Source organism: Corvus brachyrhynchos, unplaced genomic scaffold (genome assembly GCF_000691975.1).
Source record: "Corvus brachyrhynchos isolate BGI_N302 unplaced genomic scaffold, ASM69197v1 scaffold61, whole genome shotgun sequence".
Classification (NCBI taxonomy): domain Eukaryota; kingdom Metazoa; phylum Chordata; class Aves; order Passeriformes; family Corvidae; genus Corvus; species Corvus brachyrhynchos.
The window spans coordinates 6,955,255-6,967,935 of NW_008236478.1; the positions used below are offsets into that span (position 1 = coordinate 6,955,255).

Sequence of the window (12,681 nt, forward strand, 5' to 3'; positions counted from 1 at the left end):
GTGTCTGCAGCTGACATGCTGGGCTTTCCCAGGCTGTCCTGGCAGCTTCCCAGACATAGGAGCAGTGGTAGGGCCACTCTGTCCCTCAAAGTCCTTGCTCCTCAGCACAGGGTGAGGACACAGGGTACACTATGCCCTTGCTCTCTGTTTCTTACCTCCCATGGTTTCTATCCTTTTTCTTACAACAGGAAATAAAAGGGAATGTCACCAACACACTCTGTACTGTCTGTTCCCCAGATTGCCAGCCATGGGGCAGTGCCACCCCTCTCCTTGCACCCCTCTGTCCATTCCTGCCTCACTGGCAGGCACCAGCCCAGGGCAGGGGGCTGTCAGCACCCACGTTGGCCCAGGACAAGTCAGGCTGCACCCACGTGATGGTTCCTGCACGTAGAGCTGCTGCTGGGAACGGCGATGGTGCACTGGGGGGGCCCGAGGCCAGAGACCGTGGCAAGGCACGTGCTGGTGGAGGCTCACTCGGCCAGGCTCGGGGTGTGAGGGATGCCGGATGGTGGGGAAGATGTTTTCCACATGAGAGCAGCTTTGCGCCCTGAAATTTCCACTGGCCAAGCCACGAGCATCCGGGAACAGCAGCCGAGACGGCTCCCAGCTGGCAGCGCTGCCGGATGGTGCAGGGGCAGGCAGCCACCACCACGGGGTCATGACCAGCTCCACTGCTGCCGAGCTGGGGGACAGCCAGGGGACACAGGGCAGCCACATGAGCTCTTCAGCGACCAAAACCATGCAAACTGCTGGCAGTGGTGGCAGAAAAGCATCATCCGCATCCTCGCCTCCTGTGAAAGGCTCCAAAACCTCAGAGTCTGCAGAGCTACAAGGTGGGAGCACTGGTACACACAGGGCTGTTTTTCAGGTGCTGAGGGATGATGCAAAGCAGAGGAGGCAAAGGCAGGTCCCAGCCCCCAGCCTCCGCCCGGGGGCAGGGCAGGAAGCCCCCAGCCCGCCACGGCCGGCAGCGTGGCCACATCACAGCCCCGTGTGGGGCCGGGAACACGGCCCTGCCCATGCTCTGACAAGGGCCCTGCTGTTCAGGGCTGCAGCTGCTTCGCGGAAGTAAACAGGGTCCCTGCCAGCACATTCCTGCCTGCCGTCCTGCCCGATCCCTCCTGCCTGCACATCCCCCACAACCGCTGGGGACACCCAGGACCTGGGAGGGGTGGACATCCCCACAGCGGTGCAGACCACGCGCAGCTGTCCCCGGCATGCACACCGTCCTCCGAAGGGAGGTGGAAGGGAACGGGGAGCCACCACCCAGGCAAGCAAATAAAATAAATGGCATTTATTAGCAAAATAGAGGACAGAAACTCTCACTCACAAGGCCCTGCCACGTGGCCAGGGCCGCCCCGCACAGGCCCCCATGCTCTCTGCTGAGCTCTGTGCATCCTGCTGTTGCTCCTGCTGTGGCTGGTAGCCTTGGGGGTTCTGCCCTGGGCAGGGTGGGCAGAGCTGTCTGACAGCAACAGCATCCCCACAGCACCAACCAGCCCGCATGCTGCTCAGCCCTTTCGGTGAAGCAGCCCAGTGCTTTTGGACGCAGTGCAGAATCCGTCCCAGCTCTGAGACGCAGAGTGCTCTGCCCGCCCACAGAGAGGAATGTGGGCTGAAAGTGCAGCCTCCTGGCTCAGTCCCGGCCCTCCCAGGCATCCTCCCGCTGCTTGTTCTCCAGGCGCTTCCTCTCTGCAGAGACAAGAGGGTCAATGCCACATCCCTATCATCCCACCTCCCTGTGGAGGTGGCTGGGGTCCACCCTGGTGCAGCCCCCTCCCACCCACCCTGTGAGAAGGAGTATGCATGAAGAAAGCCCTGCCATACTGCAGCCCCTCCAGGCATCCAAAACTCACCCTGAGCTTCTTGCAGCTTCCTCCGCTCAGCGTCTCGCTGGGCTGGTGTCTGGTTGCTCCGTACCCCGAGGGCACCAATCACCAGCCGCCTGGCCAGGACAGCTGATGTTTCAGGGCGCTCCTTGGCCGGCTGCAGGTATTCTGTGAAGATGGGGGACATCAGTGGGGCATTCTGGGAGGGACAGGGCAGCGGGCACAGCTGTGGAGCCGTGCTGGCTGCCCCACCCCTCCCCAATTATGAGGATGATATTGCAGCAGAGTCACGAAGGCACAAGCTGGCACAGGGCAGCACCACTCACCAGCATATGCCCTGGCTTTGGCTTTAGAGGCACGGGTGCCCTGGGAGAGTGGGCGCGTCTTCACCATCAGGTGCTTGGTGCTGAGGGCATCGCGTGCTGCAGGAAGAGAGCAGCATGTCCACGTGCAGGGCCAGCCCCATGCCCAGGATCTGGCTGCAGGAGAGGGATGCCTCCTCTCTGCCCATCCCCAGCTGAACCAGGAGCAGTACCTGTTATGGGGCTGGAGAAGATGCCCAGGGCGTGCGTATCATCCACCCACTTAATATCAAAGCCTTTTTTCCTGCCAAAGAAAGGGAAGCTCAGCAAGGCATCGGCACCTGATGGGCAGCCGTCTGGAGCAGAGCCCAGGCAGGGAACCCCAGCACTGGGGACAGAGTGCTGGCAGACTCACTGATAGCTGCAGAAGACACGCATCAGGTCCTCAGTGCGGAAATCCGAGGGGAAATCGTAGATCTCGATGACGTGGGGCAGCTCATCATCGCTGATGTCTGGCGCAGCAGGTTCAGCACCATAGTAGTTGAAGCGGGGTGACTGCTGGCTCTCCTGGTGCTTCACACCCCCTGAGAGCTGCAGCAGCAGGACAGGCACAGCACTGAGCAACCCGTGCCCACCTGCCCCACAGCAGTTCCCAATCCATAGCAAGTGCTCCCCAGAAACTTGCTCAGACCCCAGCCCAGCATCGCAGATGGATTCATGGCACTGAGAATTAGGAGTTATCAGCCAGGGTTCTCACACCATGCACTTGCTTTTCCCATTACCAGCAGCCCTTCATTTGCCACGCTCTGCATCCCCATCATGGACATGGTGGGAATGGCAGGGGTGGAACAGCATGTACACCTCTGAGCATATCACTCCTTCCACAGTGATGTGATGACCTGAAATACGTTTGGGGAAGAACAAGGAGCAGGACAGTAACGTCAGAAGGAAATGATGTCTCTCTGCCACATGGAAGCACCAGGCTCAGCGCGCCCTGACTGCAGCACATGCACCAAAGCAGCCCAACAGCACCCCAGATGCCAAGATGAAAAAGACTGAGGAGCACTGAGGAGCAAGTTCTGCTGGTTAACCACCTGTGCACCTAAAAATTTATGCTTTGTTTCTCATTTGAATTTGTCTGACTTCACTTTCCAGCCGGCAGTTCTTGTTCTGCCTCTGCTGGATTAAAGAACCCTCAGTCCCTGGTCCCCTCCCTGTCACAGCACTTACTAATGTTAATCAAGTCCCTTCTCAATCTTCTTCTTGATAAAATGGGTTGTGCACCTTTAATACCTCACAGCGGGGCACTTTCTCCAGCCCTAAGAGATGATGGCTGCAGAGCTTTTCTACCTTGCACATTTTTCAACCTTTATTTCAAAACACAGGCAGCAGCCTCCCACTGCCACAACACAGGGGTGCAGCCAGCCCCTATTTCCCTCTGTCTCACAGCATTGCCAGGGCAAGCTGGTCACCCCGCACCACCTTCTGCCCAGTGGGCCACCCTGCATCACTTGCTGAACCCTTGCTTTCCAAACCACGCCGTGCCAGCGGCCAAGGGGACTCACTGCCCTGCTTCAGCTGAGACACCAGGGCAGGTGCAGTCCAAAACCACTGACAGCTGCCCTGTTCCCCCAGAGCGTGGGGCTGGCACGATGCCAGGAAATGGGTACATAACTCAGGCGGGTTCCCACCCTGATCCCCTAAGCGATCATAGCAGAGCACACCACGGCTGCAAGGTTAGAGTCCATAAATCCCAGCCAGCTCAGTCGATAAAAAGTGCTCATTCCGACAATTTTATGGGGAAGATGGATTCACGGCAGGTGAGGGGGTGCTGCCATAGCGGCTGGATGCCAGCGGAGGGTAGAGCTGAGTTATGGAGCTCACGGGACAGGCCAGCACTGCCAGCAGAGCCGCCTGCCCTGCCATCACCCCCGTGCAGGGCGGCACACTCAGGCACCCTGTGCCTGCTCGGGGGAGGCAAGGGAGTCATTCCCAGGCAGGATAAAGCCCTGCGGTGCTGCTTGAGGGAGCAGAGCACTCAGGTAGTGCCAGGCACTGGGAAGATGATTAGAGAGCAGGAGCACAGAGTGCTGGAGCGGTCCTTGACCTTCACAAATCACCAACTGTGGCGGGGCAGGAAGGACAGGAGCCGTCTGGCAGCAGGGCTCAGCCACACAGCAGGCACGGCTCAACAGGTCCCCCGGCACTGCCAGCCCCAGCACGCAGCGTGCCAGCAGCTCCCCAGCCACGGGGCAGGGCAGGGATGGGAGCCATGGTAGAGTCCCCAGCCCTGGCAGGCATCCTGGGGACGGTTCGCTGATGGATGGACAGACAGATGACCGGGAAAATGAAGCCCGTCCATCACATCTCACTGCTCTCTAAAGACACACTCCTGCCAGAGCAGGTCAGAGGGGTCCGTGGCTGCTCACTTATACCACAGCCCTGGGCACGCACGCTCCGCAGACCCTGCCGTGCCGCACCGCCTGATGGAGAGTCCACAGAGCCTGCAAGGAAATGGTCGCAGTGCTTAATTACTCTGTGTTCAAACTGATTTCTACTCTGAATTTGTCTGGTTTCAGCTTCCAGCCAATGGTGCTCACTGTGGTGTTTTTTTCCTGCTAGATTGAAGAGCCGTCCACTATCAGAAATCTCTCCTCCACAGAACGTCATAAATCTTGCTCTCTGCCAGCTATCTGCATTGCATAAGGATTTGGATACGGGGAAGACGTTACTAATTTTCTTGGTTTTTTTGTTAATTAACAACAGCTCCATCTTCCCGAGAGCCTGCACCCTCCCCAAGCAGCTACCTCCACCTGCCAAGAGTTCAGAGGGCTCAGGAAGCACGAGGCTCCACACAGGAATCTGCAGGGGACAAAGATGGCAACTTTTGATAAATCCCTATTTCTTTTTCACCCATTTTGGGAAGCTTTTTCAGGGTTTGAGCTCCCTGAAGAGCTCAAACTTGTCTCAGAGCTTGTGCATGGGGGAGCCAATACGGATACTCCTTGGAGTGAGAGCCTGTACTGCACAGCACAACCTTGCCCACAGCACCCTACGGCTGCACCATAACAGGGATCCTCCCTGACCTTCCTCCCCCGAGGACAAAGCCATGCCCATGGCAGCAGCCCACAGAAAGCCAATGCCACCTGCACCAGCTGCCTCAGAGCAGCAGTGCTGTCCTCCTAGCACCAGCACTCACCACAACCTCCCATCTGGAGTGGCTGAAGGGAGCACAGCCAGGCAAGGATGGGGATACCCAACGCCCTTCCACATCCCCCCAAACGCGAGCCCTGTGTGTCCCACCCACCGTCTCAGCACCATGCCAGGCTCCGAGAGGACACATCAGCACAAGCATGGCCTTGCAGACAAGGCGGGATCCACGTCCCCCAGTAAGTGTGCTCTTGAGTCAATCTCATCCCTTCACTGACACTGTTAGGAAGGCACCACCCACCACTTCACACCCTGATTCCAGCGGGGGTAGACAGACGCTGGATGTAACCATATTAACACTGTTTGTTTCTTCAGGTACATTTATGTCATTTGGAAAATTACCAGTTTGACACTACTGATTTAAAATGCAGTAAGGGATATCCAGCCTTGATAAGGGATATCCAGCCTTGCTGCAGGAGCTGAGCTTTCCTCATGAACAGCAGCAGAACGGTGAGGGCCCTGGCACTAAGCAGCCAACTGTAGTAAATTCAGCAGCATGTGTGCAAGAGGGAATGGCAATGAGCCACAGCTGATTAAGAAGCCATAGTTTCGAGGAAACATCCTGCTGCTGTTTCAATGGGAGCCCATACATCTCAGCCCATTTCTTTATCACCAGCCCTGGTTTCACAAGGGTGCAGTTGCAGTTTACGGCACTTCAGCAGTTTTACTGGGTGCCCTTTATGTACTACAGAGAGACGATCACCCCAGCCTTCACCAGCAACGCGGGATAGGATGGGACAGACGGGGAAAGGTGGAGATCCCAAGTGTTTTGGCACCACAGGGGAAGGCTGGCTCACAGCCAGCTAGGCTGACTATGCCCTGGGTGCAGCCCGCCCACCCCATGCACTCACCCCAGAGAACACAGGAAAAGACAACCCCCACATCCCAGTGGGAACCAGTCCCCATCCCTGCAAATCCCCACAAACACTGGCTTGCAGGAAGTACCTCCTCCAGCAGGCGTGGGTCCAGGCAGTCCCCATCATCGTTGAACAGCACATCCCAGCTCTCCTCGGCACCCGGGCTGGTCTGGCTCAGGGTTTCAGCACTGGCACTGCTCTGTCCTTCCTTTGGAGAGCTGCTGTGGAGACCTTTCTCTTCCTTCTCAGCCTCCTGGTGCTTCTGCAGCGAGCCCATATCCTCATCTGGCCTTGCCAGTTCCTTGGCCCAGGATGCAGGCGAGATCCCCTCCATGCCATGGCACAGCAGCTCTAGGGGCAGTGGGGGCTCACAGCTTTCCAGAGGTGCTCCGTCCCACGGGCTGCTCTCAGCCCCAGCACTGCCATCTCTGCAGGCAGAGGCAGAAGTGCTGCCCGCTTTCTCTACAGCAGACACCAGGTCACCCTCCCCACCGGGATCCCCAGCACCAGCAGTGCTCTCCTCCATCACAGGCAGGAGCTGGGATGGGCTGCCCATGCCCTGCCGTGGAGTGCTGCCCCCTGGGAGTACTGGCACACCGCCCACGCTACCCCCCAACAACACAGGTTCACAGCTGGCTCCTGGTACACACAAGGTGCTCTCCCCAGGAAGCTCAGCCCTTCCTCCCCACGTCTCCTCTTCCTTCAGTAACCCAGTGGCACAACCCTTGCTCTGCTCTGCCAGGAGAGACCTGTCTTCCTCCCTCTCCTCCTCCCAGGTTTTCAGACCCACCAACTGGGGCACCCTGTCATGGTTGCCCACCCCTTCTGACTCCAGGACAGCCTCTCCCAGGCCTTGGGAGAGGTTCCCAGCTGGATCTGGGGTGCTGTCCCCCAAGTGCTCCAACACGTCACTCAGACCTGTCTGACAAACCAGTGCTGGGCTAGCAGCAGGTGTTGGGCTAGTGGGGTCATCCCCAGGCTCGGGGGTAGCCTTCACAGCCCCAGTCTGGGCACTCGGTGGGGATGGAGGGTCAGGCTCAGTCCTTATCATCCTGTGGCCGTGGCTGAGCTCTCCGGGTCCTTCATGAGATGCTTTATCCTGCCTGTCCCAGGGCTGAGCAACAGCTGGATCTGGGCATGGCTCACACATGCTGGGTGATGCCTCCAGGCTTTCCAGTGCAATGGGGCAGCTGCCTCCCATCCTATGGCTGTGCCTGGCAGAGGCTGTCCGCAGCTCCTTTGGGCCGGAATCCACCTTGTTCTCCCTCCTTGCTGCTCTGCCTGCCTGCGTTCTGGCACGGGGGCTTGGCCTCTGCCCCTCGCCGCTGCCCCAGCCAGCATCCTGCACCAGGCAGTGGTTCTCGGGCTCCCGGCGGTGCCCCACCCGTGCATCGCCTGCCGCCTTTGCCTCTCTCTCCCGCCGCGCTTTGGGCACGTAGAGGGCCATGTCAGGCTTCCTGCGGCGCGTCCGGCTGCCCTCCGCCTCCTGCTGCATGGTGCCACCGCTACCTGCAAGGAGAGCACAGCGTCACTGTCCCGCCCACAGCCCAACAGCCCCAGAGCCAAGTGCACAGTGGGCAGCCCCTGCCCAGGTCACTGAGTCGGCGTCCCAGCACCCATCCCTGCTCCCTCAGCAGCTGGCACAGTGATGGATTGTGGAGCCCCAACGCTGCCCCACAGTAGCGTATCTGCAGACGGGGTTTGGGGCCCGGAGCACCCCACAGCCCTACAGCCTTTGGTGGGGCATATCCAGCTCGGGGGAAGCAGGGAAATCCCAACAGAATCACTGAGGCACCAGACCCATTCCAGCAGCTGCTACCTGGGACCCTCCACCCCAAGGGAGCAGGGTCTGCAGCTGAAGTAGAACACCAACACCATGCACTACTCAGGCATCAAAAGCCACAGAGAAGCCTGAGGCAGCCACAGAACAACAGAAAGCAAACCCCAGCGCAGGGATACCCTGGCGCGGGACCATGGCATGCTGCAGCCCCGCTCACCTGCTGCCCCATCCAGACAGAGATTTATTTTTCATCATCTTTGGCAGAAGCAGGCATGCCGCAAGCGGCCAGGCCCCCCAGCCCCTATAAATATGCATCAGACAGGGTTTATGGAGACGGATGGTGCAGGGGGCTACACTGTGGTTGAGGGGAAGGCAGAGCGGGGCTGGGCTGGGGCCCCATGATTAATCACTGCCCACTCCGTTTAGGGGGATTCATCACAGGCCGCTGTCAGGTAAATCACTGGAAAAACACCTCTTCAGTAATTAATGTGAAGTGACGGATGGACAGCCCCTGGGCCCATTAATCTGGACCATCAGCGCCGACCAAGATTATGAATGTCAGGATGCATAAACTGCCGGCAGATCAATAGGGCCAGGAACCCATCCAAGGCTCTCATTTCCGAGGCACCTCCGGTACATTAGCCTCCCCTCCACACAGCCCCTGACCGAGGCGCGAATGCTCCCCGTGGCCCCTCACCAACAGCCAGCAGCGGTGCCAGGAAGGCGAGGGGAGGCCAACCACTGGCTGCAAAGTGGCTGGGGCTGCCCATGCCACGTGGCATCATCCCCTCTTCGTGATGGATGGACAGGCCGTTGCCTTGGCATGATGGATGAGTCTCTCGTGGCTCTCTGGAAACCACTGGAAAAGCCCAGCAGGGCAGCACCCCCAGCATGACCGCGGTGCCTGTGCCTGCACCTCATGCTGCAAAGGTGGGCAGGAACACAACACGCAGGCACGGGCACTGTGGTGATGCTGAGCACCATCCCAGGGCTGCCCCAATCATTTTTCTGTCTCCACAGCTCTTGTCATTTTTTTCCCCCTCTTTGATACACTAATTTTACTGGCAGAACGATCCCCTTTATCTTTATCGACCACAAGAAAGGAATGTATCCTACAAACCTTCCAAGGACTGGATTAGTAATTTTTCAACACTGAGGCATTATACATTTTCTCACCAAGTGGCAGCCCAAGTGCCAGAGGGGAGGGGGCACTGGAAGCCCCCCTGGCACCACCATTTCCAACCACAGAGGGCTTCCAACTGCACTGAAACATGTTCTGCTAAAGGACTTTTCCCAGCCAAGCCCAGAGTCCCAGCCCATGGCTCATCACTGAATGTCTTGTGGGGGTCAGTGATCTCCCCGGGCTCTGCTTTCTGAGAATTTCCAGCATGGCGAGCAACCAGAAGCAGCATTGTTCCATGCACATCCCATGTCACCTCCAAGAGCCTTTGCGCACAGGATTTATGGGCTCCTCAAAAGCTTGCCATTCACCTTGCCTCACCCTCCAAAGCAGATGGTGCAGCATTAGCTGGACGGCTGGTGCTGGGAGCATCCTCTCCCTGCACAGCTTTGCCCTCTGCCTGCCACACACTGCTGGGGAAGAGCTCCTTCCTGCAGCCTAGGAAGAAGCACAGCAAGGTGGCAGATGACCCACACTGGCAGCGATGCTGCAGGACTTTGTTTTTTCCCCACAGGGCAGCACAGCTCCTGCCCCCAGGCTATTACACACTTCATCGATGCCACAGCCACGGGTCAGCACCGACTGATTTCATGCTCCAGGAGGCAGAGCAATGGCCCTGGCTTTGGGTCTCATTCACACTACGCTAGGCAGGGCAATCCTGCCACTTCCAGAGTCTGGGACCAAGCTTGCCCCGCAAAGACAGGCAGCGATGGGCAGTGCATCCCCAGAAAGGCCCATGCTGCCCCAGATGCTGTCCTGTTTTATGGAGCTGCCTGGCAAAACAACTCAGCACTGTGGCACCAAGCAGGGAAAGGCCATGGCACCATGGTAAAAGCGGTGATGGGATCACTGCCCAGCTGTCTGGCATGTAAAGCCCACCAGCCCAGCACAACATAGCCTGGCATGGCCAGAAGGATACTGGATCATCAGCCAGAGCTCCCTGAAGACACAGGCTCCCCCTGCACTGTTCCCAGGAACATGCTGCTCATGGGGAGCTTGTGCTCATGGTATGTGTTTGTGAAGTCGCAGCGAGCTGCCCCGTCATGTGCCAGCCTGTGTTTCTCCTCTAGTGAACATCTGCAGCACACATGGGCAGCGTTTTCTCCCTGATTTCTCTCCCTGTCCTGTCCAGGGAAGGACCCCACAAACAAGAGCAAGCCAGCCACAGTCCTGCTCAGGGAACCTGGGAACAGACAGGGATGCTGGGCTGTGGTGCTCATGTGGAACATGCCAGTTCCTGGAGAAGTCTCAGTGCCATGCAGCACCCTCTCAGCAGGCTGCTGCATTTCCTGGCAGGGAGCTGTATTTTTAGCCTTCGAGGTTTCTAATTCCACTCAATCCATATTCCCATCGATAGAGTAGATAACCTTAAAGCCTTAAAAGTGAACAGGGATGGCAATACTGGGGGACCAGGAGCCTTGGGGGACCTCACGCAGCCTTGGCATGCAGCTCGCACACCACAATGTCACTCTTTACAGCCTGCAGCAGATTGGGCTCTTTGAAGGGGAAAAAATTAACCACAATAACAAGATTAATAAAAAGGCAGGTACAAGGAGATTCTAAACAGCTCCACTGGGGAACCTGCCACTCGAAGGACTCATCTCATGCCAGGCACGTGCCATGGCACACTTACCAGCTGCACAACACCAGCCCCTGGCAGCCCAGGCAAGGATTGTCAGAGGTTTTGGCTACCCTGCACCTCTCCTGCTCTCAGCAGAGCTCCAGCCCAGGCCACCTGGCTCAACAGCAGGCGGCAGGGCCAGGGAAGGACCTGGATACCTGGTGGAGACAGACAGAGCAAAGGCAAGAACACAGAGCCACTGGTAGGAGGCAAAGCAAAGCATTCAAGGCGCAAAGAGCTGCATTCCATCCAACTTCTGCCTGCAGCCCCGAGGGCTTTAAGACGTCCCTGTGCCTTGCTGCCAGGAGAAAGACGCTCTCCAGTAGACACAGCAAACGCTGGCTATGTGAGGGGCTGGCAAAAGCGTCAAAGGCACTGAGAGAGATTTCAATCGTGCCTTTCACTTGCAATACTCTTAGGAGACACCTGGAATAGATGCTCTTAGGAGATACCTGGAACAAGAGAAGGGGAACATTCCAGACAGGAAAATGATTTGTAAGTCAATAGTGTCCCCTCACAGCTGCAGGGGGGCAGGGGGGGAGGGAAGGGACAACAAACCAGCATAAGGAGTTAACAGCCAGAATGCTAAGGGGAATACAAAGGACTTCACAAATATACCCAGGCAGAATCAGCACAAAAGTGAAAAGGTCTATTAATAAACAAGGAGGGAGAGAAAATTAATGATGGCTCAAAAATAAAGATGACTCAAAAGGGAAAAATCACTGTTTTTAAACAGAAAAATGCAAATGAGGCAAAGGCCTTGCAAAAACAGCTGCAGGGAAAGCGAAAACAGCATGTCCACACAGACACAGTCACCTGGCCAGCCTGGCCAGTGCGGAGACGAACCTATTAACCCGCTGACACACAGTGCCAAGAAGAAACCAGAACCCCAGTGATGGGTAGAGCAAACAAGGCACTGATTTTCTGTGCAAGAAAGGACAACAAAACCAGAGCTGAGAACAGGATAAACCCTGTTCCTATCCCTAGCACAGAACAAAACTGGCAGGTAAAGGAGCCTGCACACCCAACACAATGAATGGTGGGTGGACATTGGCTTGCCCAGAGGAGTTATTTCAGAAGAATCACTGGGTAAAGCTTTTAGATAAGGCAAGCAAGAGCCAACTCAGCTGAACTTCAGGGTCTCATTTTACACCATCTCTCCAACTTTTACTTGAATAGTGAACTGTCATTAAATTTGCAGATGATACTGAGCAGCGAGCTGTTGCAAACACCATCCAGAGTAGAGACACCATTCAAAGGATCCAAGAAATGTAAGCAGGAAACAAAGCAAGACCCAGCCTGGGAAAATGAAGGTAAAATAACCCAAAGTAGCTACTCATGGAGCAACAGCAGCCTGAACAGCAAGGCCCAGAGCCCTACAATGCACTTACACCAGAAAGCAAGTGACTGGAGTGACCACCCCAAAATGTGCAAGAGGCAGATCTGGTCACCAGCATCATGCCATGGGCCACTCTAGGGCTGTGACAGCCCCACAGCAGGCAGCACACAGAACCTCGCAGGTGGTGTGAACAGACGAGGATGCCAGGGGCCCGCAGGCAGGCACGAAAAAGAGTGCCCAGCACCTGTGAGCACCAGGTGCCACGGCATGGCAGACTGGCGCACCGAGCACCCAGGGACCCGTGAAACTCCCCGGCACTCAAGGGCTGACACATCGTCCTGCGACTCTGTACAGTGGGGGGAATTATGGGGTCTGCAACGTGCCATGTTATCCCGGGGGTTGCCTGCCGGCGGACTGGGGGAGGTGGGCCTTCAGGTGGGGATCAGGACTGGGACAGGGCGTGGGGAGCAGGGCTGGGGAACAGGGATGGGACAGGGGGTAAGGATCAGGGCTGGGACCCCAGGGAGGGGGAGAGCGGGGCAGCACCGGGAGCGAGCAGGGTG

The 12,681-nt window shown here is 57.3% G+C and overlaps 1 protein-coding gene across 2 annotated transcripts; it reads right to left on the bottom strand.

The window, feature by feature from the left end:
• Window positions 1–1,279: 1,279 nt before the first annotated feature.
• Window positions 1,280–12,626, bottom strand: R3HCC1L (R3H domain and coiled-coil containing 1 like). 2 transcript variants are annotated; one of them, XM_017726098.1, is made up of 7 exons: window positions 10,792–12,620; window positions 6,287–7,707; window positions 2,547–2,722; window positions 2,365–2,435; window positions 2,156–2,251; window positions 1,857–1,997; window positions 1,280–1,692 (listed from the first exon to the last, which is right to left on the bottom strand). In XM_017726098.1, the coding sequence occupies exons 2-7, from the start codon at window positions 7,691–7,693 to the stop codon at window positions 1,637–1,639; spliced, it is 1,947 nt and encodes a 648-aa protein (XP_017581587.1). In that variant the 5' UTR covers window positions 7,694–7,707; window positions 10,792–12,620; the 3' UTR covers window positions 1,280–1,636. The 2 variants fall into 2 exon arrangements, with proteins under 2 accessions (XP_017581587.1, XP_017581588.1); XM_017726099.1 differs by lacking the exons at window positions 1,280–1,692; window positions 1,857–1,997; window positions 2,156–2,251; window positions 2,365–2,435; window positions 2,547–2,722 and adding an exon at window positions 4,370–4,993 and having other exon boundaries at window positions 6,287–12,626.
• Window positions 12,627–12,681: the final 55 nt, after the last annotated feature.

Coding starts and splice junctions, on each gene's coding strand:
- R3HCC1L (XM_017726098.1), bottom strand. CDS start 7,693: ATGCAGCAGGAGGCGGAGGGCAGCCGGACGCGCCGCAGGAAGCCTGAC. Junction 2,436..2,546: donor CGTGTCTTCTGCAGCTATCA/GTGAGTCTGCCA, acceptor TTTCTTTGGCAG/GAAAAAAGGCTTTGATATTA. Junction 2,252..2,364: donor CTTCTCCAGCCCCATAACAG/GTACTGCTCCTG, acceptor CTCTTCCTGCAG/CACGCGATGCCCTCAGCACC.